Source organism: Microcaecilia unicolor, chromosome 7 (assembly GCF_901765095.1).
Source record: "Microcaecilia unicolor chromosome 7, aMicUni1.1, whole genome shotgun sequence".
Taxonomy (NCBI): Eukaryota; Metazoa; Chordata; class Amphibia; order Gymnophiona; family Siphonopidae; genus Microcaecilia; species Microcaecilia unicolor.
In genome coordinates this window covers 154,174,025-154,201,456 of record NC_044037.1, presented here as the reverse complement: position 1 = coordinate 154,201,456, position 27,432 = coordinate 154,174,025, and the positions used below count along the sequence as shown (strand labels likewise).

At 45.2% G+C, this 27,432-nt stretch overlaps 1 protein-coding gene across 2 annotated transcripts in view; it reads left to right on the top strand.

Annotated features, from left to right (window-relative positions):
- AGAP1 (ArfGAP with GTPase domain, ankyrin repeat and PH domain 1) overlaps positions 1 to 27,432 on the top strand; it is a 2,358,592-nt gene that overhangs the window by 2,034,451 nt on the left and 296,709 nt on the right. For both annotated transcript variants that reach the window (XM_030210552.1, XM_030210551.1), the window contains exon 15: positions 24,862 to 24,952. In XM_030210552.1, coding sequence (XP_030066412.1) covers positions 24,862 to 24,952 — 91 coding nt within the window. The remainder of the gene's footprint in view (positions 1 to 24,861; positions 24,953 to 27,432) is intronic.

Sequence of the window (27,432 nt, the reverse complement as noted above, 5' to 3'; positions counted from 1 at the left end):
GAGAGTTTTGCCTGGGTCAACCTCTGTGCTCCAGCCTGCAGATTCCACCAGGCTGGCTGGCTGCATTAACCTGCTAGGTGCCTGCCGCATCTTCTCAGTCCATCTTCCTCTTGCTGGATATGTGTATAAATCTAGTCCTGGACTTTTTTGGTGTTGCCTCGTGTTTGGACTATTTATTGCTTCTTGTCTGTGCTCTTGATCTTTATTCTGTCTTGTGGAAGCCACCTTTATTCCAATACTAGGATTTATGCTAGGCTCTAGCATTGACCTAATTCAAGACTCCTTTCTGAGTGCTACTGGCTCTCTTATTCCCTGTTTTCTCTTCAGGGCTCTTAAGTGTCCTGTACTACCCCCAAGGTGGTTTTTTGTGGTTAAGACCTGGTGGCCACTAGCACCAGAGGCTTAACATGAAGGGAAGGTGGTTGTAGGGAGAAGACCACAAAGACCATCTCCAGCCCTGGGGCCATATCAACTGGTGAGTCTGTTCATGGGCCTCAACCTGCCGGTTACTCCTGTATCTTTCTAACTGATGACATCCACTAGAAGGACAGGCTGATAGTCTGAAATATCTGACCTGGAAGGTCCTTTTCTTCGTGAGAGTCACTTCAGCACTCGGTGAGCTCCAGTCCTTAGTGACTGATCCACCCTATATGACTTTTTCAGCAATAGGGTGATTCTGTGCATCTATCCAAAAAATCCTTCCTCAGGTGGTGGTGGATCCTGCAAACACTTTTCATCAAAACACATACTCATGTCAGAGAACATGCCTTTCACACTTTGGATTAGACTAAAGACCTTAGAAAATCCACCCAGCTTTGCCAGCGCAGGCCCCCTTTTGCTTCAGCTTGGTAAAAGGGGCCCTTAGTACACTAAGAGGTTCTTTTCTTTTTCTTTTTTTTACTTTGTCTTTATTAACATCAATACGAGGCAATGCTATACATATCCAGACAGTACCTTCTACTTCGCAACGTGCGCAGGTGCTCATTACACATGACAGCACTATCCCCTTGTGTATTAATACAGCATCATCTCGAATCGAATTTTCATTATACAACAATCCCCACACAACTCTCATAACATTTGTGAACTATTGTATCCCCACTTTAACCCTACACACTTATTCCCATTCTCTCAACTCCTCCATGCACACACTCTCTCATACTCTCATTTAAACCCCCTCCCCCCTCCCCCTTGCTTCTACTGATTAGGGCCATTGTTCTTTTTTAGCTCCTCAAGAATTTTGTGCCAGTAAGATGCATACTGTCTATTGGTTAGCTTTGGGGAGCGGTTATAACTTGAATACTTGTATTGGGCAATTTCAGATATGTGTGCTACCCATCCTGAGAATGGGACATCCTCTTCTGAAATCCAAAATTGTAGTATAGTCTTTTTAACTGCTAGTGCCGACATGTACAGAAATCTCCTCTGTGGATGCGTCAACCCCTGTATGGTCAGATCTGACTGGTCTCCCAATAACAAGGCCGAATATGACCACTCTACAGTCTTTTGCAGCACTTTGTTGAGAATCTCAAATACCCTGTTCCACAGTGTCAATTTTGGGCATTCTATAAATGAGTGCACAATAGTGCCCCTCCCCAAGTGACACCTCTGACACTCATCTGAGTCCCACAGTTTCATCTCTTTCCCTTTTACGCTTGTATTGTACGCTCTGTGGAGTAATTTATATTGAGATTCTTGCCAATCTGCTGATTTAAAAAGTGTGGCATAGAGGATATCAAATTGTGTTTAAGAGTAGTGTGTGCCTAGTTCTGTGTTCCATTTTGTGACATTACCAGTCAGTTCTCTCTCTGGTATGGTTTTTTTAACCACTTTATACCAATGTGATAGCCTATTCCCCCCGGGTGGCATTCCCAACATCTTTTCATCCAGACCCCCATATTTCCATGTCTCCCTGTATTGCACCCTTTTTTGTTGCCAATAATGTCTAATCTGCATGTAATTTAGCATTTGGTTATTGGTAATCTGCCATTTCTCCCGTACTTGAGTAAACGACATGAACATATCTTCCCCCCCCCCCCCCCCCCCACCCAAGGATCATGTGGCCTATGGTGCTACATCCTTTCTTTGCCCATTGCTGAAAGACTGTCGGTCCCATACCCGCCGGAAAATCCATCAAGCCAACCATTTTCATAAAAGGAGATTCATATGGGCTACGTGCCTGTTTGGTCTGCCACCAACACCATGCTGTGCGTATTGGCTTAAGAAATGTGAATTGCCAATTTAGCTTTGTCCCTAAGCCGGGTACCGTGTGCAACAGATTTATAAATGTGTGTGGGGAACACCACCCCTCCCACCAGTCTGACGGTGTAAACTTCGACTGATCTATTATCCCTTCATGTATTATTTGCATTAGTGCTGCTACATTATACAATCTTAGGTCCGGCATGTTGAGTCCCCCTTGATCCTTACTGCAAATCAATGTGTTATAAGCTATGCGGGATCTTTTTTGACGCCATATAAATGAGCACAACGTAGATTTAAATAACCTCTCATCTTTTCGTTTTATCCATATAGGCATTGTTTGTCATGGGTAAAGTAATTTCGGGAGCAATATCATTTTGGCCAAAGCCACCCTACCCAAAAGAGATATAGGGAGATCCTTCCATCTTCAGCAAATTTGCTTAATTTTATCTATTTGGTCTAGTATATTCCTTTTATATATCTCCTCTTTGTTCATGCTTAAATAAATCCCCAGATACCTCATTGGATGTGTGACCGGTGATATGGGCAGTTCTGCAAATTCTGATCTATCTTTTTCCTTCACGCTGGCTCTTCAGCAACCAGGTCCCGCTTCACAAACTGCATGGCCTCTGCTGCCAAGGTGAACACGATCTGTTTCCCATTGTGCCAAATCTTTAAACGGGCCGGGTAAAGCAAAGCAAATTAAATTTTTTTAGCAAATAGCTGTTGACACACCTCGCGAAATGCTCTCCGTTGCATTGATACACCAGCCGAGAAGTCCTGGAAGCAGCGCACAATGTTATTTTCATATTGTACAGTCCCTGCCTTCCGAAATGCTCTAAAAATCTCCTGCTTATGAGCAAAATTGAGGACTTTGAAGATAACAATTCGGGGGCATGGATCATTCGGGTTTCCAGGTCCCAGCCGATGAGCACGTTCCACTCTTAGGGGTCCCGCTAGCGATTGTAACTGCAGAGTTTTTGATAGCCAAGTTTCCAAAAAATCTTTCACCTCTGAGTCTTTAATCTTTTCAGGTAGGCCTACCATTCTGATGTTACTCCTGCGAGCCCTGTTCTCCAGGTTTTCCAGCTTATTTTCCAGCTTTTCCACCTTGCTTTTCAGTTCTTTTTGCGTTTTTACCTGCTGTTGGACCTGGTCCTCTACATCGGAGAGCCGTTGTTTGTAGTGGGAGAACTCTGATTGGATGGTCTCAAGCTTAGTGTCGATGCCTCCTAATTGCTCCGTAATCTTCTGGAGTTTTGTGTCTACCGACGCTCCCAGCATAGCAGAGACTTCCACCGCTACCTCCGCCGCCCACGCAGAGCTTACTGTCTTCGGGCCTTCTCCTTCTCCGTCCGCCATCTTTGCATCTGCTGTGCGGGTTCGCGCGCCGTCTTTCTTCGCCGGTTTAGCGGCCATCGCGCTCAGCTTTGACTCCGCAATACTTCTCAGCGAAGCCCCGGTCTTTCGGACCGCCGTCGGTGTGTTTTCTGCTGTTCAAAGCAGCAAAGGTAAGGTTTTTAATTGAAAAAACGGCGCGGGGACGCGGGAGCTCAGCATGACGCCACCCGCTCTCTAGCCGTGTGTCACGTGACCTATCTTTTTTGTGAGAGAGCGGAAGAAGCTATGATTTTGTGCAGTTGACTTTTAAGCCAGATATAGCTCCAAATTCTGTAACTATATGCAATGCGTGTTCTAACTGTGCTTGTGCATTTGCCATATATAACAGAATGTCATCCGCAAACAAATTGATGCGTATCTCTTTTCCTCCTATCTGTAGCCCCCTGATCTGGTTACTATGACGTATCTTAATCGCCAGCGGTTCTATGGCTAATAGGAATAACAAGGGTGACATAGGACACCCTTGTCTGGTACCCCTCTGGAGATCAAAGCTCTCTGTCAGATTGTTGTTCACTAAAAGACATGCCTGAGGCGCCGTATACATTACCCGTATCCACTCTAGAAATCTACCCTGTAATCTATACTGTTCCATGACCCAAAACAGGTATTGCCAGGATATACTATCGTTTAATAAATCCTTAGAAATGGGAGAGGTTCCGAGGGATTGGAGAACGGCGGAGGTGGTCCCTCTTCACAAAAGTGGTGATAGGGAAGAAGCTGGAAACTACAGGCCGGTAAGCCTCACTTCGATTATTGGAAAAGTAATGGAAGCGATGCTGAAGGAAAGGATAGTGAATTTCCTGGAAGAAAATGAGTTGCAAGATCCGAGACAACATGGTTTTACCAAAGGGAAATCGTGCCAAACGAATCTCATTGAATTCTTTGATTGGGTGACCGGAGAATTGACCCGTGGATGTGCTATAGACGTAATCTACTTAGATTCCAGCAAGGCTTTTGACACGGTTCCCCACAGGAGGCTCTTAAATAAACTGGATGGGCTGAAGATAGGACCCAAAGTGGTGAACTGGATTAGGAACTGGTTGACGTGCAGGCGCCAGAGGGTGGTGGTGAATGGAGTTCGCTCGGAGGAGGGAAAGGTGAGTAGTGGAGTGCCTCAGGGATTGGTGCTGGGGCCGATTCTGTTCAATATATTTGTGAGTGACATTGCCGAAGGGTTAGAAGGTAAAGTTTGCCTATTTTCGGATGATACTAAGATTTGTAACACAGTGGACACCCCGGAGGGAGTGGAAAACATGAAAAAGGATCTGAAAAAGCTAGAAGAATGGTCTAAGGTTTGGCAATTAAAATTCAATGCGAAGAAATGCAAAGTGATGCACTTAGGGAGTAGAAATCCAAGAGAGGTGTATGTGTTAGGCGGTGAAAGTCTGCTAGGTACGGATGGGGAGAGGGATCTTGGGGTGATAGTATCTGAGGATCTGAAGGCGATGAAACAGTGTGACAAGGCGGTGGCCGTAGCTAGAAGGTTACTAGGCTGTATAGAGAGAGGTGTGACCAGCAGAAGAAAAGAGGTGTTGATGCCCCTGTACAAGTCATTGGTGAGGCCCCACCTGGAGTATTGTGTTCAGTTTTGGAGGCCGTATCTTGCTAAGGATGTAAAAAGAATTGAAGTAGTGCAAAGAAATGCTACGAGGATGGTATGGGATTTGCGTTACAAGACGTATGAGGAGAGACTTGCGGACCTGAACATGTATACCCTGGAGGAAAGGAGGAACAGGGGTGATATGATACAGACGTTCAAATATTTGAAAGGTATTAATCCGCAAACAAACCTTTTCCGGAGATGGGAAGGCGGTAGAACGAGAGGGCATGAAATGAGATTGAAGGGGGGCAGACTCAAGAAGAATGTCAGGAAGTATTTTTTCACGGAGAGGGTGGTGGATGCTTGGAATACCCTCCCGCAGGAGGTGGTGGAGATGAAAACGGTAACGGAATTCAAACATGCGTGGGATAACCATAAAGGAATCCTGTGCAGAAGGAAGGGATCCTCAGGAGCCTAGCCTAGGAGCTGGTGGTTGGGAGGCGGGGCTAGTGCTGGGCAGACATATACGGTCTGTGCTGGGGCTGGTGGTTGGGAGGCAGGACTAGTGCTGGGCAGACGTATACGGTCTGTGCCGGGGCTGGTGGTTGGGTGGCGGGGATAGGGCTGGCCAGACTTATACGGTCTGTGCACTGAAGAGGACAGTACAAATAAAAAGGTAGCACATATGAATTTATCTTCTTGGGCAGACTGGATGGACCGTGCAGGTCTTTTTCTGCCGTCATCTACTATGTTACTATGTTACTATGAATGCTTTCTCCATGTCTAATCCTGTAATAGCTTCTCCCCCCTCCCCCTCCCACTATAAGCATGAATTGCAGCCAAGGCTCATGTGAGGTTCATCGAGGCATACCTGCCCGGTATGAAGCCCACTTGATCCTCGTGGATCATACTCGATAAAAAAGCATTCATTCTCTTAGCCAAGGTGTTTGCTAATAACTTTACATCCTGGTTAAGTAAGGATATGGGTCGATACGACCCCACCTGTTCTGGGTCTTTCCCAGGTTTGGGTAACAATATGATATGTGCTAAATTTTGATGCAGCCCCCTCCCCTTCTGGGCCAAACTATTAAACATATTGGTCAGTGGAGTGGCCACTATATCTGACAATATTTTATAATATTCTGGCCCATATCCATCTGGGCCCGGTGCTTTTGTCAATTTAAGACTCTTTATTCCCTGTCTCACTTCTTGCGCGTCAATAGGCTTACTCATACTAGTCACTTGATCCTGAGTAAATTTAGGGAGTTTCATATCTCCAAAAAAGGCATTCCTATACTCCGGGTCTAATTCTCGTTCCCCGTATAGTGTTCGATAGTATTGAACAAACTGCTGTTGTATTTGCTGCTCCTGGTTATATTTACGCCCCACACTATCCGGATAGATGTAATGACCTGCCTTTTTTTATATGGTCTCACCAGATTTGCCATTATCTTCCCAGCTTTGCTACCCCATTTAAACAGTTTGAATCTTCGTTAGTAAATGTCCCTTTCAGCTCTACTTGTAAGCAGGTGATCAATTTGTGTTTGCAGCCTCCCTAGCCTTTCCCTTAATGACTTATCTCTATGTACCACATGCTGTTGTCTGAGGAGCTGATTTTCCTGTGATAATTTAAGTAAATCAGCCTCTAGTCTTTTCTTCCTTGTTGCTGTGTAAGCAAATATGTGCCCTCTCAACACTGCCTTGGACGCTTTCCATAGAGTGACTGCATCCACATCAGGTGTCTCATTATTGGTCTGATATTCCAGCCACTTTTCTCTTACATATGTACGAAAGGTTGTGTCATTGTAAAGTGCTGGGGAGAACTTCCACACCCTCTCCGTTCCCTCAGCCGTGTACATTAGAGTTAAAGAGATTGCAGAGTGGTCTGATAGTATATTACCTAGTATGAGCACCTCTTTTGCTGTTGAAAATAGGGAGTGCGATATAAGAAAGTAGTCCAGCCTGGAATATGTGTTATGTGGGTTAGAGTAAAAAGTGTAATCAGCATCATGGGGGTGTATCAAACGCCACACATCCACTGTTCCAGTTGATTCAGTACAAAGTTGACCCCCTTGTTTTCCCAGCCTCTGCTTTTTGGTTTGGCAGGTTTACAGTCAATGGTAGGATCCCCTCCTATCACTAGTTGGTACTCTGACTGTATGCTCAGCTTAGCTACTATATCTGTAAAAAATTTATGGGCGTATATATTGGGACCATACACATTGCAGAGACCCAGATTTCTGCCCCACAACTCTCCCAGTACTATAATATATCTACCTTCTTTATCCGTTAGGATTTTGTGTATGTAGAGAGGGATCTGCTTATGTATTAAAATAGCTACTCCTCTCTGCCTACTATTGAAGGCAGAACTCGCTACTTCACCTACCCAGTCCCTCTTCAGCTTTGCATGTTCTACCTTGGACAAGTGGGTTTCTTGCAAATAAGCTATATCCACCCTCTGTTTTTTTAGCCATGATAATATTTTAGTTCTCTTAATCGGGGAATGGACGCCATCCACATTGATAGAGATAAGTTTTAAATTAACCATAACCTAGTACACATGCCGGCGCGTGCAGGTCATTCATAGGTTGAGCTCCGTAGGACTCCCAGCTGGACCCTCCGAGCTCTTGCTCACTCCACTCATTGCCCCATGTCACTGTCGCACACTCCCTGAAGCTCTTCAAAATCTCTCCCCCCCTTACATCCTTTGTCACATTCCCCCCCCTTCTGCTCCCTCCCGCTCTTCACACACCCACACACTCACTTCTTGCTTACCCACACACATTCTCATACCTTCCCGTTTGCCCTCTCCTCCCTCCCCCTGTTATACTCATTCCCCCTGGATGTTCTCTCCTCTTCCATCCTCCACCACCCCCAACTCACACAGCAGACAGAAAACATTGCCCACCCCGCTCCCTCTCAGCTTTATAAACACCCCCCCCCCCCCCCCCACCGTACCACCAGCCTCTCCCCCCCTGATTAATCCCACTTATCTAAGGCAAAGTAATGTCCAAACTCATATTGTCTGTACAGTTCCTTTCATCTCTCCCTTCCGTGCTCTGTCCAGTCTCACCTCAAGTTCGTCGAGGTGTTAGATCTCTTTTGGTGGTTGTGTATGCGGTCTCAGCAATTCCAGCGTCTCTATATGTGGCATATCACTGGCACAAAAGCGAGTTCAGACGTGTGCCATCAATCAGCTCTCTTCCTTGGCTCCTCACGATTGATCTTATCCAAAAACGCATGAGCCTCTGCCACCTCCGAAAATGTCAAGTTTTTCCCTTCGTGCCAGACTCTCAATTTGGCGGGAAAGGAGAGTGAAAATCTGATACCTTTTTTGTACAGGGATGTACACGCTGGGGACATTGCTATACGTTGTTGTGCTACAGCCGTTGAATAGTCGTTAAAGAGCAAGATCTTCTGTCCCTCATATTCCAACGCCTCCTTCCTTGCTCTAAAGGCCTTCAGCAGCGATTCCTTTTCCAGCCAGTTGACATAATGCACTATGGCTGTGCGCGGCCTTGCCTCTCCTTCTCTCCGTGCTCCGATCCTGTGTGCCCGATCACACTGCCAGACGTCTGCTCTCCCTTCCGTGCCCAATTGCTGCGGAAGCCAGGTATTGAAGAATTGATACAACTCTTGCTCATGGACCGCCTCTGGAAGTCCAATCACCCGCAAGTTATTGCAGCGATTTCTGTTTTCCTGTTCGTCTATTCTCTCAATGCCGCTGCTTCTTTCTGCAAGACCACAATTTGATTTGCCATGTCCTGCACAGCGTCTTCTTGCACGGACACTCTCTGTTCCACGTCGTCCAAGTGCCTCGCCTGTGTATCGAATTTTTCATTTATCTCGTCGACCGCGACTGCATTTTATTCAACTACTGTTCTGGATATTTCTCTGGCCCAATCCCCTGCCGCCGTTGCTGTCGGCGGCTGGGATTCCCGCTCTTCCGCCATTTTGAGTGTCGTTTGTGGCTTCGCGGTTTTACTTTTCAGTCCTCTCTGGCTCTTCGTGGGCATACCCTCTGTCCCACCGCTGTTCCTTGTACTCTGCCGATTCCCGTCAGCTTCCCAGGCACAGCGGGGTTCCCCTGGTGATATAGGGTGGTAATATGCTGGAGTTTTAGCTGTTTTTTAGCTGAGTCTCAGCGGAGCTCCGTCTCCCTGCTGCCAGTTAGGTTGCAGGCATCACGTGACCCCCAAGAGGTTCTTTTCAAAGCATATAGACTTTCAAAGTTACATAAGTTAATATGGGGCTCATTTTCAAAGCACTTAGACTTACAAAGTTACATGGAAACCTATAGAACATTTCTAAGTCTAAGTGCTTTGAAAATACACCTTAATTACTCATATCACCAAAGTGTCCTCCGGTGATCCACCACACACTACAGACTATGATGCAACAAACCAATGAAATATAAATTTCTTAGCCCAATCACAGTTGCCAGAGAAATAAAAAGAAGACAGTAAAACCATATATATATTTTTTTGAAAGAACCACAACAAAAAGTATGTTGACTTGCACACATAAACAGAGCATAGAAAAAACATTAAAGGAACATTCAAGAGCAGAGAATGAAAAGCCCTGAAGAAGAGAAAAAAGAAATATGGAAGCACATAGAGTTGCACATGCAGAAGAGAAGAACAGAGGGAAAAAAGTGAAACTATTGTGATTCACAGCATTTAGATAAGCTTAACAAATGTTCAGATACCCAACTTGTCCACACAATACATTAGACCCTTTACATTCATTTGTGAACATTGCTTGCATTCCACTTTAAGGATGAAAAGGCTAGTGGTGGTTATGAAATATAGTACAATAATAGGAAAATATCTTTACAATCAAAAAATCCTTAAATAAAATGATGACATAAAAATTATTCAGATCAAGTGAGGAACCTTAACAGTTCTCTTGCCTCTAGGTCAAAGTTCTAATTTTGCAAGCTTTAAAAATCAGTTTCTTTTAAATAATAATAATAGTTATTTTATAATACTCCTGGATGTATGCAGCACAGTGTAATTTCAACAAGTGTTCAGATATAAGTTCCTACCTCATGCTTTCAATCTAAGTGGGTACATGATGCAGTAGGGATAAAGTGAGTTTCCCAAGGTCACCAGTCATGCCAATGAAATGTGATTTGATTTCTGGTTTTCATGTTCCTGAGCCTGTTGCTGCTACTTCCGCCTTGCTTTAGAGACCATGTCAAATGCACCATAGCTTTGATACAATTCATCCACATCAAAATGGAAATAATTATACTTCACAGCTATCTGTTCACTTGTCCATAGAATTCACATGAAACTCAGTACATGCATACAGTATTTATTTTAAATTGCACTTTTTTTTAGTATTAAATTGCAAAACTGGAGTTGATGATAATGGACCTGATTTTATAACAGGACATTTATATGAGAAGTCTGAAAAAGTGCTTATTTGAAGCCTATAATAGAAATGTTCTTATATCAAAACTTAACAGCCAGTTGTAAGATGAGCTATTGATTCCACTGTTTTACCAGCTTTTTCTATGTTTGCTGTGAAGTATCTCATCTGTAATCCACTGTACCTGGGCTGCAATTATAAATCTCTCATCCTTAGCTTTCAGCTCACCGCTCTTAACCAGTCATGTGCCTGTTTTTGATACATGTATGGTTCTTGAAGTAACACTGTGGTGGCTCATTATTGAAAGAGAAAAACGTGACACAAATCGACATTTGGATGTTTTGTTTGCCAAAACACTCAAATCACCATTTTTTAAAACCATTTTTTAACCTTTTTGGATTCAGTTCTTTGGTACTGCGTTCAAATCATTAGACTGCATGTCAGGGGCACGTTGGGGATGGACAATTTTCTACCATAATGGATCAAAACAAAAATGTCTGGGACTACAATTTAAACATTTTGGTCTAGACATTTTTATCACGACTAAGTCAGAAAAAGGTGCCCTAAATTTGTTTATTTGTTGCATTTGTATCCCACATTCCCCCACCTATTTGCAGGCTCAATGTGGCTTACATAATTTTGTTAATACATTGTCATTCCAGGCTATCAGATATAGTTATTAGTAAGGTGTAGAGATTTGATGATAGAAGAAAGAAGGAAGTAATTAGGGGATAAGTATAGAAGGTGGACTTTCAAACTGGGTGGTTTGGTGAAGTGGATTAGTGAGGTTATAGGTTCTCTTTGTAGGCCTTGTTGAAGAAATATGTCTTCAGAGATTTGCGAAAGTTAGTTGTTTCGTCGATTATTTTCAGGTCTGTAGGTAATGCATTCCATAACTGTGTGCTCAAGTAAGAGAAGGTAGTGGCATGCATCTGCTTGTATTTTAGTCCTTTACAGCTGGGGAAATGCAGATTGAGAAATTTGCGGGATGATCTTGTGGCGTTTCTGGGAGGTAAGTCCACGAGGTTTAGCATGTAGGTTGGGGCGTCTGTGTGAATGATTTTGTGTACAATCGTGCAGATCTTGAACACAATGCGTTCCTTAAGTGGGAGCTAATGAAGTTTCTCTCTTAGGGGTTTTGTACTTTCATATTTAGTTTTTCCAAATATGAGTCTTGCGGCGGTATTCTGGGCTGTTTGGAGTTTTTTGATAGTCTGTTCTTTGCAGCCAGCATACAGTGTGTTGCAGTAGTCCAGATGGATTATTAACATTGACTGTACCAAGGTACGGAAGATGTATCTCGGGAAGAAAGGTTTTACTCGTTTGAGTTTCCACATGGAGTGGAACATCTTTTTCGTCGTGTTCTTCACGTGGGTATCGAGAGTGAGGTTTCGGTCAATGGTAACTCCAAGAATTTTCAAGTTTTGTGAGATAGGAAGAGAGCAGTATGGTGTGATTATGGTGGAGAAGGTTTTTGTGTTATGTTGTGAGGTGAGTACAAGACATTGCGTTTTTTCTGCGTTAAGTTTTAGTTGGAATGCATCCGCCCAGGTGTGCACGGTTTGGAGGCTTTGGTTAATCTCATTGGTGATTTCATTTAGATCATGTTTGAACGGGATGTAAATTGTGACATCGTCTGCATATATGTAAGGGGTGAGGTTTTGGTTGGCTAAAAGTTTGGCTAAAGGTATCATCATTAGGTTAAATAAGGTTGGTGAGAGGGGGGATCCTTGGGGGACTCCACATTCCGGTATCCATGGGGGTGATCTGTCCATGTTTGTTGTTACTTGGTATGTTCTTGTGGTCAGGAATCCTTTGAACCATTTGAGAACTGTGCCTCCTACTCCAAAGTATTCCAGTATATGTAATAGTATTCCATGATTGACCATGTCGAAGACGCTGGACATGCGAATTGTAGGAGGAGTATGTTGTTACCAGTTGCAATTGCTTGTTTGAATGAGTTCATTGCGGACACTAGGACCGTTTCGGTGCTGTGATTTGATCGAAATCCTGATTGAGACTCATGCAGAATTGAGTGTTTATTTAGGTATTCCGTAAGTTGTTTCGTCACTATGCCTTCCATGATTTTGGTTATGAGTGGAATAGGTGCTACTGGGCGATAGTTGGTTAGGTCCATTGTGCTTTTCTTAGCATCTTACGGTAGCAGAGTAAGTAAGATGTTTCCTTTATCCGTGGGAAAGAGCCCATTTTGAAGCCTGTGATTTACGTAATTCGTGAGGTCTGTTTTGAATTGTTTGGGTGCAGTTCTTATTAGATTAGTAGGGCAAATGTCTAATTTGCATTGCGATTTGGCGTATTTTCCGAGCCAGTGTGAGATTTCATTTGATGAGAGCAGGTCAAAGTTGGTCCATGATCGATCTGCTGAGCACTCCCCGGGTTTTGGGTCAAGACATTCAAGGATGTTTGTGTAATCCGTTCCACTGGTAGGTATCGTGAGTCGGAGCTTTATGATGTTTTTCTTTGAAATAATTCACAAATGACCAGAAGGCCACTGGAAGGATTAAATCATGCCCCCCTTTACTTCCCCAGTGGTCACTGACCCGCTCCCACCCCCCAAAGACATGAAAGAAACAGTACATACCAGCTTCTATGACAGCTTCAGATGTTATAGCCATTTCTCATAGAGCAGCAAGCATGTCCCTGGAGTAGTCTAGTGGTCAGTGCAGTATACTGTAGAGAGGGGACATAAGAACAAGAGTAGCCATACCGGGTCAGACAAATGATCCATCTAACCCATTATCCTGTTTTCCAAACAGTGACCAAGCCAGGTCACAAGTACCTAATTAGCAGTAACATTCAATGCTACCAATCCTGGGGCAAGCAGTTGCTTCCCCATGTCTGTCTCAATAGCAAACTATGGACTTTTGCTCCCGGAATTTGTCTAAACCTTTTTTAAACCCAGATTCGCTAACTGCTGTTACTACATCCTCTGGCAAAGCATTCCAGAACTTAACTATTCATTGAGTGAAAAAATATTTCCTCCTATTTCTTTTTAAAGTATTTCCATGTAACTTCCTTGAGTGTCCCTTAGTCTTTGTACTTTTGGAACGAGTAAAAAATCAATTTACTTCTTCCTGTTTTACACCACTCCGGATTTTGTAGACCTCAATCATATCTACTACTACTACTACTCATCATTTCTATAGCGCTACTAGACGTATGCAGCACTGTACACCTGAACATGAAGAGACAGTCCCTGCTCGACAGAGCTTACAATCTAACTAGGACAGACAAACAGGACAAACAAGAGATAAGGGAATATTAAAGTGAGGATGATGAAATAAGGGTTCTGAACAAGTGAATAAGGGTTAGGAGTTAAAAGCAGCATCAAAAAGGTGGGCTTTTAGTTTAGATTTGAAGACGGCCAGAGATGGAGCTTGACGTACCGGCTCAGAAAGTCTAATCCAGGCATATGGTGCAGCAAGATAAAAGGAACAGAGTCTGGAGTTAGCAGTGGAGGAGAAGGGTTCAGATAAGAGAGATTTACCCAGTGAATGGAGTTCCTGAGGAGGAATGTAGGGAGAGTGGAGAGATACTGAGGAGCTGCAGAGTGAATGCACTTATAAGTCAATAAGAGGAGTTTGAACTGTATGTGGAAACGGATAGGAAGCCAGTGAAGTGACTTGAGGAGAGGGCTAATATGAGCATAACGACACTGGTGGAATATTAGTCATGCAGCAGAATTTTGAACAGATGGAAGAGATGGCTAAGTAGGAGACCTGTGAGAAGCAAGTTGCAAAAGTCTAAGTGAGAGGTGATAAGAGTGTGGATGAGGGTTCTGGTAGTGTGCTCAGAAAGGAAAGGGCGGATTTTGGTGATATTATAGAGAAAGAAACGACAGGTTTTAGCAGTCTGCTGAATATGTGCAGAGAAGGAGAGGGAGAAGTCAAAGATGACCCCAAGGTTACGAGCTGATGAGACAGGAAGGATGAGAGTGTTATCCACAGAAATAGAGAATGGGGGAGGAGGAGAGGTTGGTTTAGGGAGAAAGATAAGAAGCTCAGTCTTGGTCATGTTTAGTTTCAGATGGCGCTGAGACATCCAAGCAGCAATGCCAGATAGGCCAGACAGCCTGGATTTTGGCTGAGATTTCTGGTGTGGAGAGGTAGATCTGGGAGTCATCAGCGTAAAGATAATGCTGAAAACCCTAGGATGAGATCAGAGTACCAAGGGAAGAAGTATAGATGGAGAAAAGAAGAGGTCCCAGGACAGATCCCTGAGGTACACCAACTGACAGTGGAATAGAAGTAGAGGAGGATCCACTAGAGTATACACTAAAGGTATGCTGGGAGAGATAAGAAGAAAACCAGGAAAGAACAGAGTCCTGAAATCCAAGTGAGGACATCGTATCAAGGAGTAGGCTGTGATTAACAGTGTCAAAAGCAGCAGATAGATTGAGAAGGATGAGGATAGAATAGAGACCTTTGGATCTGGCCAGGAACAGATCATTGGAGACTTTAACAAGTGGTGTTTCAGTTGAATGAAGGGGGCAAAAGCCAGATTGAAGTGGATCAAGAATAGCTTGAGATGAAAGAAAGTCAAGGCAACGGCAGTGAACAGCACGTTCAAGTATCTTGGATAGGAAAGGGAGGAGGGAGATGGGGCGATAGTTGGAAGGACAGGTAGGGTCCAAGGAAGGTTTTTTAAGGAGTGGTGTGACTACTGCATGTTTGAAGGCATCAGGAACAGTTGCAGTGGAAAGTGAAAAATTGAGGATATGACAGATAAAAGGGATGACAGTAGGAGAGATAGTGTTAAGTAGATGGGTGGGAATAGGATCAGAGGAACAGGCAGTTAGTTTCGAGGAGGAAAGAAGATGTGTAGTTTCCTCTTCAGTGATTTCAGAAAAGGAAGAAAAGGAGGCAGGGGTTGAAGGGTTGAGAGAATGGATTAATGGAAGGAGAGGTGGAGGTGACCTGGTTGAGAATTCAAGTGTAATCTTGTGAACCTTATGATGAAAGTACTCAGCCAGAGTCTGGGGGGGAAATGAAGGGGGGAGTTGGAGGTGAAGGCACTTTGAGGAGAGAGTTCAGTGTGGCAAAGAGACGTCGAGGGTTTGAGCCAAGAGAATTTGTCAACTGGATGTAATAGTCCTGTTTTGCAAGTAAAAGAGCAGACTGGAAGGAGGTCAGCAAGAATTTGAAGTGTATGAAGTCAGCATGGGCACGGGATTTCAGCCAAAGGCGTTCAGCAGAGCGGGCACAGGAACATAGGTAGTGGATTCTAGAGATCAGCCAAGGCTGGGGTTTGGTACGTTTTACTGGGGTAGGGGGGGAGGGGAAGAGGGGGAGGGGGGTCCTGGAACTCGGAGAGGGGGAGAGGCGGAGTGGGAAGGGGAGAGGGGGGATGGGAAGAAGTGGCAGGGGGGGTCCTGGAACTCACATGTGAAGAAGTGGGAGGGGTTTCAGGAACTCAGACGGGTGGAAGGGGGGAAGGGAAGGAGGTTCAGCAAACTCTCGGTCTAGCTGTGTCTCACATATGCACTCGCACCCACTGTCATTCTGACACACACACACTCTCACAGACACAATCGCACCCAATTTCACTCTCTTTCTGACACACACACACTCGCACAGTCACTCTCTCTCTCTCTCTCTCACACACAGTCACTCTCAAACATACACACTACGAGGAAAACCTTGCTAGCGCCCGTTTCCTTAAAAACTGAAATGGGCCTTTTTTACTTGTCAAATAATGAATCTTTGGCTAGATCTACTTTAATTGCCCTGTTGTAAGGCTTAGAGGAACTTTTTCATGGACAGAAATATTAGAATATTTCCTAATTTCTTGCATGATACACAGAGATGCAGGAGGCAATTTGTTGTTAAAACCTGGAAAGATTCAGTTGGTAGCTACTTTCTTTCTCAAATATCATTGTAAATGTATTGTCCGATATCAAGCTTGTAAATATGTTTTTCCGAGGACAAGCAGGCTGCTTGTTCTCACTGATGGGTTGACGTCCGATGGCAGCCCCAGGTCCGGAATTCTTCCTAGCAACAAAGTTTGCTTAGAGCCCTCGTGCACGAGTGCGCACACCGTGCATGCGCGGCTGTCTTCTCGCCCATTGCGCGAACGTGCCCCTCAGTCACTTTTTTTCCGCGGTCAGAGTGGCTGTTTTACGGTTGCTCTGCGCCTCAGGAGAGAGCCCTGTTCGCGATTTACCGTCTTTTTCTTCTTTTTTCGTTTTTCAGTAAGTTTTCTTTCATTATTGTGTGCGGCCCTGTTGGCCACCCGTACTGGTTTTTTCCCCTTTTTCTGTGCTTTATTTGGCGCCATCACATCTTTTGATTTCGCTGCCGCGATTTTTCCATCGATGTCATCGAAGATCGCCAGCAGCTTCAAGAAGTGCACTCGGTGCAGCCGGGCAATCTCAGCCACTGATCCACACGCTTCGTGTATTCAGTGTCTTGAGGCGGGTCATCGCCCCAACGTTTGTACTTTGTGTCGTGGTCTTAAAAAGCGGACAGAAGCGTCGAGATTAGCTCAGTGGGAGCGCCTGTTCCAAGCTTTGCCCGGCCCTTCGGCGTCGACGTCTGCAGCGGTACCAAGATCGGCGGTGGCAGTGTCGATGTCGGCACCGGAGAGTGCACCGTCATCGGGAGCACAGGTAATGGCTGTCCAGAGATCATCTCACGCTGGCAGCAGTGGGCCATCGAGTGGGTATCCACCTGCCTCGAGGGCTCCTGCGGTGCAGGGCCATTGGGACCGACCCTCTTCGGACCCGACCCCGAGGAGATGTTTGGATTCCACGTCGTCCTCGTCGGTACCGGGGGGGGGGGGGGGGTACCGAGACCGTGCTTCGCGCGAAGGCAAAAAAGCACCATCATCAGTCACTCTCCCGTCACGGTACCGAGAGCTCCGGGATGCCGAAGGATTCGGCACCCATGAAGCGTTGACGCCGGGAGGACCGCTCACCCTCCATACAGGAGATGTCGATGCGCACTTCTCCGGACAGCCCGGTACCGCCTCCTCGCCCTGGACAGATTGTGGCTCTGTCTCCTGCACCGACCCCACAGCCTTGCCCGACAGACAATCTAGACGAGCGCCTCCATGCCATTCTTCCAGGGATCCTGGAAACACTGCTGCGACCGTCTGTTCCGGTACCAGTGGTGCTTGCACTGCCGGTACCATTGAGAGATGCGGCGGCTGGCTCCCCGCCTGTGGTGAGGCCTTCGACGTCGGTACCGCCTGTGGTATCGGTTTCGGCTGCCACCCAAGTGGATTTCCCGTCGATGGAGGGAGCTTCATCGCCGTCGGCACGGGAATCCATTTCTCGACACCGTCATCGAGGACATCGCTCCTTGGCGTCGAGACGGGCCCGGCTTCAGGCTGCAGTCAGAGAACTCTTGTCTGATACCAAGGGGGAGGCCTCGTGGGAGGCAGAGGAAGACCCAAGATATTTCTCGGGTAAGGAGTCTTGTGGTCTTCCTTCTGATCCTACTCCTTCGCCAGAGAGAAAGCTTTCTCCCCCCGAGAGTTTGTATTTCTCTTCCTTTGTCTGGGAAAAGTCTACGGCCATTCCCTTCCCAGTGGTCACTGAGGATGAACCCAGGACTGAGATGTTTGAGGTCCTGGACTATCCTTCACCACCTAAGGAGTCATCCACTGTTCCCCCACATAATGTCCTTAAGCACACATTGATGGCGAACTGGGTGAAACCACTAACTAATCCCACCATTCCCAAGAAAGCTGAGTCCCAAAATCGGATTCACGGGGACCCGTAGTTGATGAAGACCCAATTGCCTCATGACTCTGCGGTTGTGGATTCCGCTCTCAAGAGAGCTCGGAGTTCTAGTGATTACTCCTCGGCGCCCCCGGGGCGGGAGTCTAGAACTCTGAACTCTTTTGGGCGGAAGGCCTATCATTCCTCTATGCTCGTGGCCAAGATTCAGTCGTACCAGCTCTACACGAGCATCCATATGCGGAATAATGTGCGGCAACTGACGGACTTGGTTGATAAACTGGTGTAGCAGTAGTGTTTTGTATAGCTTAAGTGGCTGTCCAATAGCGACAAATATTTATGACGGAGAAAACCCCTCAGAACCTATCGGACCACCAGTCCTAGGTATACAACAAGCCAAAAAATGGCCGTTGATAGTTTCTATCATGGGGGTTTTAAGAGTTCTCCAGTTCTTTTCTTTGTCTCTTTTTTCTTTTTTCTATCAAAGTGTTTTTAACGTGCAACTACTGTGCTTCAAAAACTACTAATTCAAACTGACAATCAATAAATAGCTTTAGAAAAGCGCCCATAAAAGCAAAACAACATTCTGTTATGTTTCAAGGAATAGCACTTAACTTTTGTCCAACGGTGCCACCGTTTCTCCGTAAGTGGCTTCCTCTCAGGGACTTTGGTGCTTATTCTCTAAGCTTTGGCTGCTTTTAGATTTTTTTCAGTTCATTCACTCCTAAACAAAATGGTCGATAAGCTCCCTTCCGAGCAGGCCAAGCCTTTTCAGGAGGTGGTCAGGCAGCTGAAGGTGTGTCATAAATTCCTGTCCAGGGGTGCTTATGACACTTTTGCGTCTAGGGCCGCTGCTCAAGGTATAGTGATGCGCAGACTGTCATGGCTGCATGCCTCTGACCTGAAGAATCGAGTCCAGCACTGGATTACAGACGCTCCTTGCCGGGGGGATAACATTTTTGGCGAGAAGGTCGAGCAGGTGGTAGAACAGCTCCATCAGCGGGAAACTGCACTCGAAAAGGTCTCCCACCGGACGCCTTCAGCATCTACCTCTTCAGGTAGACATTTTACGGGGGTCGGAAGAATGCTCCCTATGCTTACAATAAGTGCAGGTACAATCCTCCTTCCCGCCAGCCTGCTCAGGCTAAGCCCCAGCGCTCTTGTTCACGTCAACAGCGTGCGCCTCAACAGGCCCCTGCTGCTCCCCAGCAAAAGCAAGGGACGGGCTTTTGACTGGCTCCAGGCAAGCATAGCCGACATAAAAGTGTTTGTGCCGGTCGATCTACCAGTCGGAGGGAGGTTAAAAATTTTTCACCAACGGTGGCCTCTTGTAACCTCCAATCAGTGGTTTCTCCAAATAGTCCGGCTAGGATACTCCCTCAATTTGATCTCCAAACCTCCAAATTGTCCACTGGGAGCTCAGTCCTTCAGCTTCCAGCACAGGCAGGTACTTACAGAGGAACTCTCCACCCTTCTCAGCACCAATGCGGTCGAGCCCGTTCCACCGGGGCAAGAAGGGCTGGGATTCTATTCCAGGTACTTCCTGTTCAGGATGCTTTCCCTGGACACCCTTCTTCCCATGATTCAGGAAAACGATTGGCTATGCTCTCTGGACTTGAAGGATGCTTATACGCACATCCCTATACTGCCAGCTCACAGGCAGTATCTTCGATTCCGTCTGGGGACACAGCACTTTCAGTATTGTGTACTGCCCTTTGAGCTCGCCTCTGCGCCCTGGGTGTTCACCAAATGCCTGGCGTTAGTGGCAGTGTCTCTACGCAAGCTGGGAATGCATGTCTTCCCTTATCTCGACGATTGGCTGGTGAAGAGCACTTCCGAGGCGGGAGCTCAGCAGTCCATGCAGATGACTATTCAACTCCTGGAGCTACTCAGGTTTGTTATAAATTACCAGTCCCTGGCTCTCACAGCCTGGATGTTGAGACCATAGACTTTGCCTCCTTGGGTCTTTCGGAAGCAATCTCCCGAGTCTTGCTTGCTTCCAGGAAAGATTCCACTAAAAAGAGTTACTCTTTTAAATGGAGGAGGTTTGCCGTCTGGTGTGACAGCAAGGCCCTAGATCCTCGCTCTTGTCCTACACAGACCCTGCTTGAATACCTTCTGCACTTGTCAGAGTCTGGTCTTAAGACCAACTCCGTAAGAGTTCATCTTAGTGCTTATCATTACCGTGTGGAGGGTAAGCCTATCTCTGGACAGCCTCTAGTCGTTCGCTTTATGAGAGGTTTGCTTTTGTCAAAGCCCCCTGTCAAACCTCTTACAGTGTCATGGGATCTCAAGTCGTTCTCACCCAGCTGATGAAAGCTCCTTTTGAGCCACTGAATTCCTGCCATCTGAAGTACTTGACCTGGAAGGTCATTTTCTTGGTGGCTGTTACTTCAGCTCGTAGAGTCAGTGAGCTCCAAGCCTTGGTAGCCCATGCTCCATATACTAAATTTCATCATAACAGAGTAGTCCTCTGCACTCACCCTAAGTTCTTGCCCAAGGTGGTGTTGGACTTCCATCTGAACCAGTCAATTGTCTTGCCAGCATTCTTTCCCCGTCCTCATACCCGCCCTGCTGAGCGTCAGTTGCACACATTAGACTGCAAAAGAGCATTGGCCTTCTATCTGGAGCGGACAAGCCCATTCAGCAGTCCGCCCAAATGTTTGTTTCTTTTGATCCCAACAGAAGGGGAGTGGCTGTTGGGAAACGCACCATTTCAAATTGGCTAGCAGATTGCATATCCTTCACTTACGCCCAAGCTGGGCTGACTCTTGAGGGTCATGTCACGGCTCATAGTGTTCGAGCCATGGCAGCGTCAGTGGCTCACTTGAAGTCAGCCACTATTGAAGAGATTTGCAGGGCTGCGACGTGGTCTTCAGTTCACACATTCACATCTCATTACTGCCTTCAGCAGGATACCCGACGCAACAGTCGGTTGGGCAGTCGGTGCTGCAGAATCTGTTTGGGGTCTAGAATCCAACTCCACCCCCTTAGGCCCATTTTTGTTCTGTTCCAGGCTGCACTCTCAGTTAGATGTCCTGGTTTGTAGGTCAATTTTTGTTATGTCCTCGCCGTTGCGAGGCCCAATTGACCCTGTTTGTTGTTTTGAGTGAGCCTGGGGGCTAGGGATACCCCATCAGTGAGAACAAGCAGCCTGCTTGTCCTCGGAGAAAGCGAGAGATACATACCTGTAGCAGGTATTCTCCGAGGACAGCAGGCTGATTGTTCTCACCAACCCGCCCGCCTCCCCTTTGGAATTGTGTCTTCCCTTGTCTTGCTTTGTAAGTTGACTGAGGGGCACGTTCGCGCGATGGGCCGGAAGACAGCCACACATGCGTGCACTCATGCACACGAGGGCTCTAGCAAACTTTGTTGCTAGGAAGAATTCCGAACCTGGGGCTGCCGTCGGATGTCAACCCATCAGTGGGAACAGTCAGCCTGCAGTCCTCGGAGAATACCTGCTACAGGTATGTATCTCTCGTTTTCTGTGAGCCAGCCTAGCTTACTGCTTTTCTTGCAACCAAATAGGTTGCTGCTTTGCATTCAGCTGTTAGGGAGGGAACGTAAGATGTCTAGTTATTTAGGTCTTGGATAGTCATATCTTTCTTGATTATGTCTTCATTATTGGTTTATTGCCTCTAAATCCTAAACCTTGGATTCCTCAAATTGTGGTCTTTAGTAATTACATGTTTAAATGCTTGGTATAAGATGTAAAAATGTCATAAATAAAATCCAGGAGTAGCCCAGTATTTCTGTCTTGAAACTCGATAATTTGACAGCCCTCTAGCTCTAACCATTGTCACTCCATTTTAGTCCCCATGCTCACTCACAAAGTATTACTACTGCCATGCCCACAGCTTGGCTCTGCCCTTTCCCTGCTACATCTGATGAGGTGAAATGTGATAAGGAGAAGGGTAGTTGTGAGAAAAGAAGTAAATTTGGGAAGGAGAGTACACAAATATGTTTGTCTAGATCCAAATATAGTAATCCAGTTCTGCTCTCAATTGTTCTGAACAGCAGTGGTCGTGAGGCCTGAAAAGATATAGCACTGCCTGCCCCTGCTGTCCACCCCCTTTCTCTATTCTCATGCTTCAGTTATGCAGGGGATGGGCAGCAGAGACAGGCAACACTTCATCCATTCACGGACCCTGTGATCCATACTTTTGCTGTACTGTTCTTTGTAAGTTTGAATAGAGACACCCCCCACCCCCCCCCCCTTCACCCATTAACCCTCTCCCTCAACCAACCAACCCAGGCCTCCTTCTCCTCCTTTCCAGAGATCACCGAGGATGAAACCTCCCGCCTTCTTTCCTCCTCGAAATGCACCACCTGTTCCTCTGATCCCATCCCCACCAACCTACTTAACACCATCGCCCATACTGTCAACCCCTCCATCTGTCGCATCCTTAACCTCTCTCTCTCCACTGCAACTGTCCCTGATACCTTCAAGCACGCCCTAGTCACACCTTTCCTCAAAAAACCATCACTTGACCCTACCTGCCCCTCCAACTATCGCCCCCTCTCTCTCCTACCCTTCCTCTCCAAAATACTTGAACGCGCCGTTCATAGCCGCTGTCTTGATTTTCTCTCCTCTCATGCCATCCTCGACCCATTCCAATCCGGCTTCCGCCCTCTCCACTCGACAGAAACAGCACTCTCTAAAGTCTGCAATGACCTGCTCCTGGCCAAATCTAGAGGCCACTACTCCATCCTCATCCTCCTCGATCTCTCTGCCGCTTTTGACACTGTCAATCACGATCTACTTCTCGCCACCCTGGCCTCATTTGGGTTCCAGGGCTCTTTCTTCTCCTGGTTCTCCTCCTATCTCTCCCACCGCACATTCAGGGTGCACTCTCATGGATCTTCCTCCACTCCCATCCCGCTATCTGTTGGTGTTCCCCAGGGATCTGTCCTCGGACCCCTTCTCTTCTCTATCTACACCTCTACCCTAGGCTCACTGATCTCATCTCATGGCTTCCAGTGTCATCTCTACGCTGATGACACCCAGCTCTATCTCTCCACACCAGAGATCACCTCAGAGACCCAAGCCAAGGTATCGGCCTGCCTATCCGACATTGCTGCCTGGATGTCCAACCGCCACCTGAAGCTGAACATGTCCAAGACCGAGTTCCTCGTCTTTCCACCTAAGCCCACTTCTCCTCTTCCCCCACTCTCTATCTCAGTTGTTGGCACCCTCATCCTCCCCATCTCATCTGCCCGCAACCTCGGGGTCATCTTCGACTCCTCCCTCTCCTTCTCTGCGCATATCCAGCAGACTGCCAAAACCTGTCGCTTCTTCCTTTTCAACATCAACAAAATTCGCCCTTTCCTCACTGAGCACACCACCCGAACTCTCGTCCACGCTCTTATTACCTCTCGCCTCGACTACTGCAACTTGCTCCTCACTGGCCTCCCACTCAGCCATCTATCCCCCCTTCAATCCATTCAGAACTCTGCCGCACGTCTTATATTCCGCCAGTACCGATATACTCATATCACCCCTCTCCTCAAGTCACTTCACTGGCTTCTGATCAGATACCGCATCCAATTCAAGCTTCTCCTCCTTACTTACAAGTGCATCCGGTCTGCTCTCCTCAATACCTCTCTACCCTCATCTCCCCCTACGTTCCTGCCCGCAACTTCCGCTCACATGACAAATCCCTCCTCTCAGTACCCTTCTCCACCATTGCCAACTCCAGGCTCCGCTCATTCTGCCTTGCCTCACCCTATGCCTGGAACAATCTTCCTGAAGCCCTACGCCAAGCCCCCTCCCTACCCATCTTCAAATCCTTGCTTAAAGCTCACCTCTTCAATGCTGCATTCGGAACCTAACCTTTCGAACATATAGGTTGCCCCAATCTGTCTGACCTTTCAGATTAACTGTACATTTGTCTTAGATTGTAAGCTCTTCGAGCAGGGACTGTCCTTCCATGTTAAATTGTACAGCGCTGCGTAACCCTAGTAGCGCTTTAGAAATGTTAAGTAGTAGTAGTAGTAGACAGAAGGCATCACCATTGAGTGGTCTTTGGACAGCAGGAAGGAGTATTGCAAATCAGTAAAAGCATAACTTGATGAAAGCTTCCTCTGATTTCTGGGAGGCGATACCAGGTTGCATTTTATTTTAAGACCAGCAGGTCAGTACAAGCATGCGACAGAAAAGGTACTAGTACATAGTACTGACGTGTACTGCCTGAAGAAAAGCTCTGATCAAATTAAAGTATATCATTTAAGAATTCACCTGACTGCCATATCTGTTTCAAATACGTTTGGCTAGAGTGAGGTTAAGTAACTTACCAAGGTCACAGAGTAAGTGGTAGGAAGATGAATCAAAGGTCTTCAGATCCACAGTTCCATGTGCCAACTGCTTCACTGCTATTCCAGCACACTAGTCAAATAACACTAGCATTCTTTCTTCAAAATGATGGATTTTAATGAAACTTTTGAGCACTTAAAATGCGTTTGGGATCAACAAAGCTGTGCAGGAAGCTGAGTATGACAAGGGATCAGTTGTTTGAGAGGTGTACCAAAGCTGTCTCATTCCCTGATGTTATGTTTTTTTCATATTGCTGACAATCGTGTTGTCAAAACATTTTCATTCTGTTCTTATTTCTTGCATGGACATTTCTTTGAATATATGCAGTCCCGCCTGACAAGCCAGAATGAGGCCATGGCCCTTCAGTCAATAAGAAACATCAGAGGCAATTCTTACTGTGTGGACTGTGGGATACAAAGTAAGTAAAAGCAACCACTACACAAGAGAGGTTTTCTTGGCTCTTCTAAAGTTTATATTTTATGGCTTACCACTGTCTGCTACCGCGTGTGTGTGTGTGTGTGTATTGCATGTCTCACTACTGTTTTTATAGCTGTAACTGGGCAATAACTGGGCAATGCTAATTCTCTTTCTCCCCTGATGCAAGCTGTCAAGAAAGAAACATGCCACTTTTGAGACAGGTTCACCTTTCTCAAGGCTTAAATTATTTATTTATTTATTTATCTGTAAAGTACTGGGATATTGTTTCAGTGAAAGGCGCTATGACAAAAGCATGTATCTATTGTTATAATCTGGTATATGGAAACTGCTGAAGAACTTAGCTTTTTGAATTTATTTGGCTGCATTTCTGCAAACAGCAGTCTGCTGTCCCCCACTGCATAACCTTATTAACTTATTACATTGGCTATGTATCTTGTTTTTGACATATTAGTGCACCATGTAAAGGGTACTTATATAAAGTCATAATTTCCTTTAGAGATTTTTATTCCACTTACAACTAAATTGATTATAATCCAACAAATACAATTTAAAATATCATATAAAGAAAATTCAACCAGACAGAACACAACACAAACAAAATACAAGTGACACACTATATATGAAACTACTATTTATTGACATGTTCACTGCAGATGTTAGCATACACTGTATTATCAAGATGATAATCTACTGCACTTCCTGTTACACAATCAGCCATCAAAGGCGTGAGCAAAAAGAAAAGTTTTAGCCGCTTCTTAAATGCAACAGTATTGGCCATAAGCTCGGTTGTATCTAGCAGCTTATTCCATTCAAATGGTGCAACAATCAAGAAAGCGCAGGCTAAGGTTTCTGTAAAATGGATCCTAGGTAGAGATGGAATAGATAGAGGTTGTGATCCCTCTGAACTTAGCACTTGACCAGGCCTATAAATTCTCAAAACAATAGTCAAATAATGTGGGGTATCATGCTTTAATGCTCTCTGTGCCAAAAAAGTAAGTTTTTAAACATTTTTGAAATGATAGCTAAGAAGAGTGTTATCTTAACTTCAATGGTAGGCCATTCCAAATGGAAACTGCTTGGTATGAAAAGGAACCCTCTAATAGTTTTTTAAAACAAACTCCTTTGAATGAAGGGGAAACATAATTCTAATTGGTCTTTTGCTTGTATAGTTCTGGAACTGGATAGAGTATGTATCTAGTGAGTAGTATGAAAAGAAATCAAACCATATAAAATCTTTTTTTTTATTTTTTAATTTTATATTTATTAATTTTACCTTTATATCAACGAACATAAATGTTTGGAAATATCAGCAATCATAAAACAAAAGGCAATATATACTTAAATAATAATATAGTATAGAAATCTTCATCTAAACTTTGTCCACAATAATTTTGAATCAAGAAACTAGGATATAGTTATAAATGGAGAATTTATGGTAAGTTAAATAAAATTACAAAACGGTAGGAAGAGATCAGATGTCTGCAGCCAATGTAACAGCATTTCTAACTAGGGAGGCAAATCTACAGGTGGTCCAACCCTTTCTCTTGATTCAATAAATTCTAACAATTTCTTGGGAGTAAAGAAAATATAATTTGCCAATTCAAAGGAGACATGACATTTACAAGGAAATTTTACCAAAAAAGTACCTCCTAATTTAAGAATTCTTGATTTATACATCATGGATTCTTTTCTCCTCTTTTGTGTACTTCTTACCAGGTCAGGAAAAACCTGAATTGTTTGCCCAAAGAAAGGATCATTTATATGGCGAAAATATGTCCGAAGAATATTATTTCTGACTAGTTCAAGAGCGAAAGTTACTATTAACGTCGTTCTTTCAGTAATAAGTTCAAGAGCGTTTTCCAAGAATTCTGTAAGATTTAGATTAGGAACAGCCTGAGGTTGCTCTTTAGTAGATCTAGGTCTCCCTGTTATATATTTGGCCTGTGTTATGGGGGGATATCCCTCCACTGGGATCCCCAATATATCGCCAAAATATTTCTTAAGCATGTCCACCGCTGTAATCAAAGGCAATTTTGGAACATTTAATAGTCTCAGGTTGTTCCTACAACCATTATTTTCTAAGTATTCTAACTTTTTGTCTTGGATTTCTCTTTCTTTAATTAAAGCCACGGTAAGATTCTGCAGTTTTTTTACATCTCCTTCTATCTTTACAGTTTTCACTTTCTGCTCTTGAGCATCATCAGACAGTCTTTGATTAGTTTGTTTTAATTCCATTATTTTGCCTTTAACAGAAGTATTCATCAAGAGTAAAGTTTTATTCCCACCTTGGATAGCGTCCCATAGTGTGTTCATAGTCACCACAGCAGGTCTTATTAATTCTCCGATACTCTCGGTTGTGAAGCCCCGGACACCAGGAGCAATGTCCTGCATTTGCTCCTGTTCCGATATTTCTTTACCCGGGGTCGAAGTACTCGTGGGTCCTCCTTCCACAGATGTTGA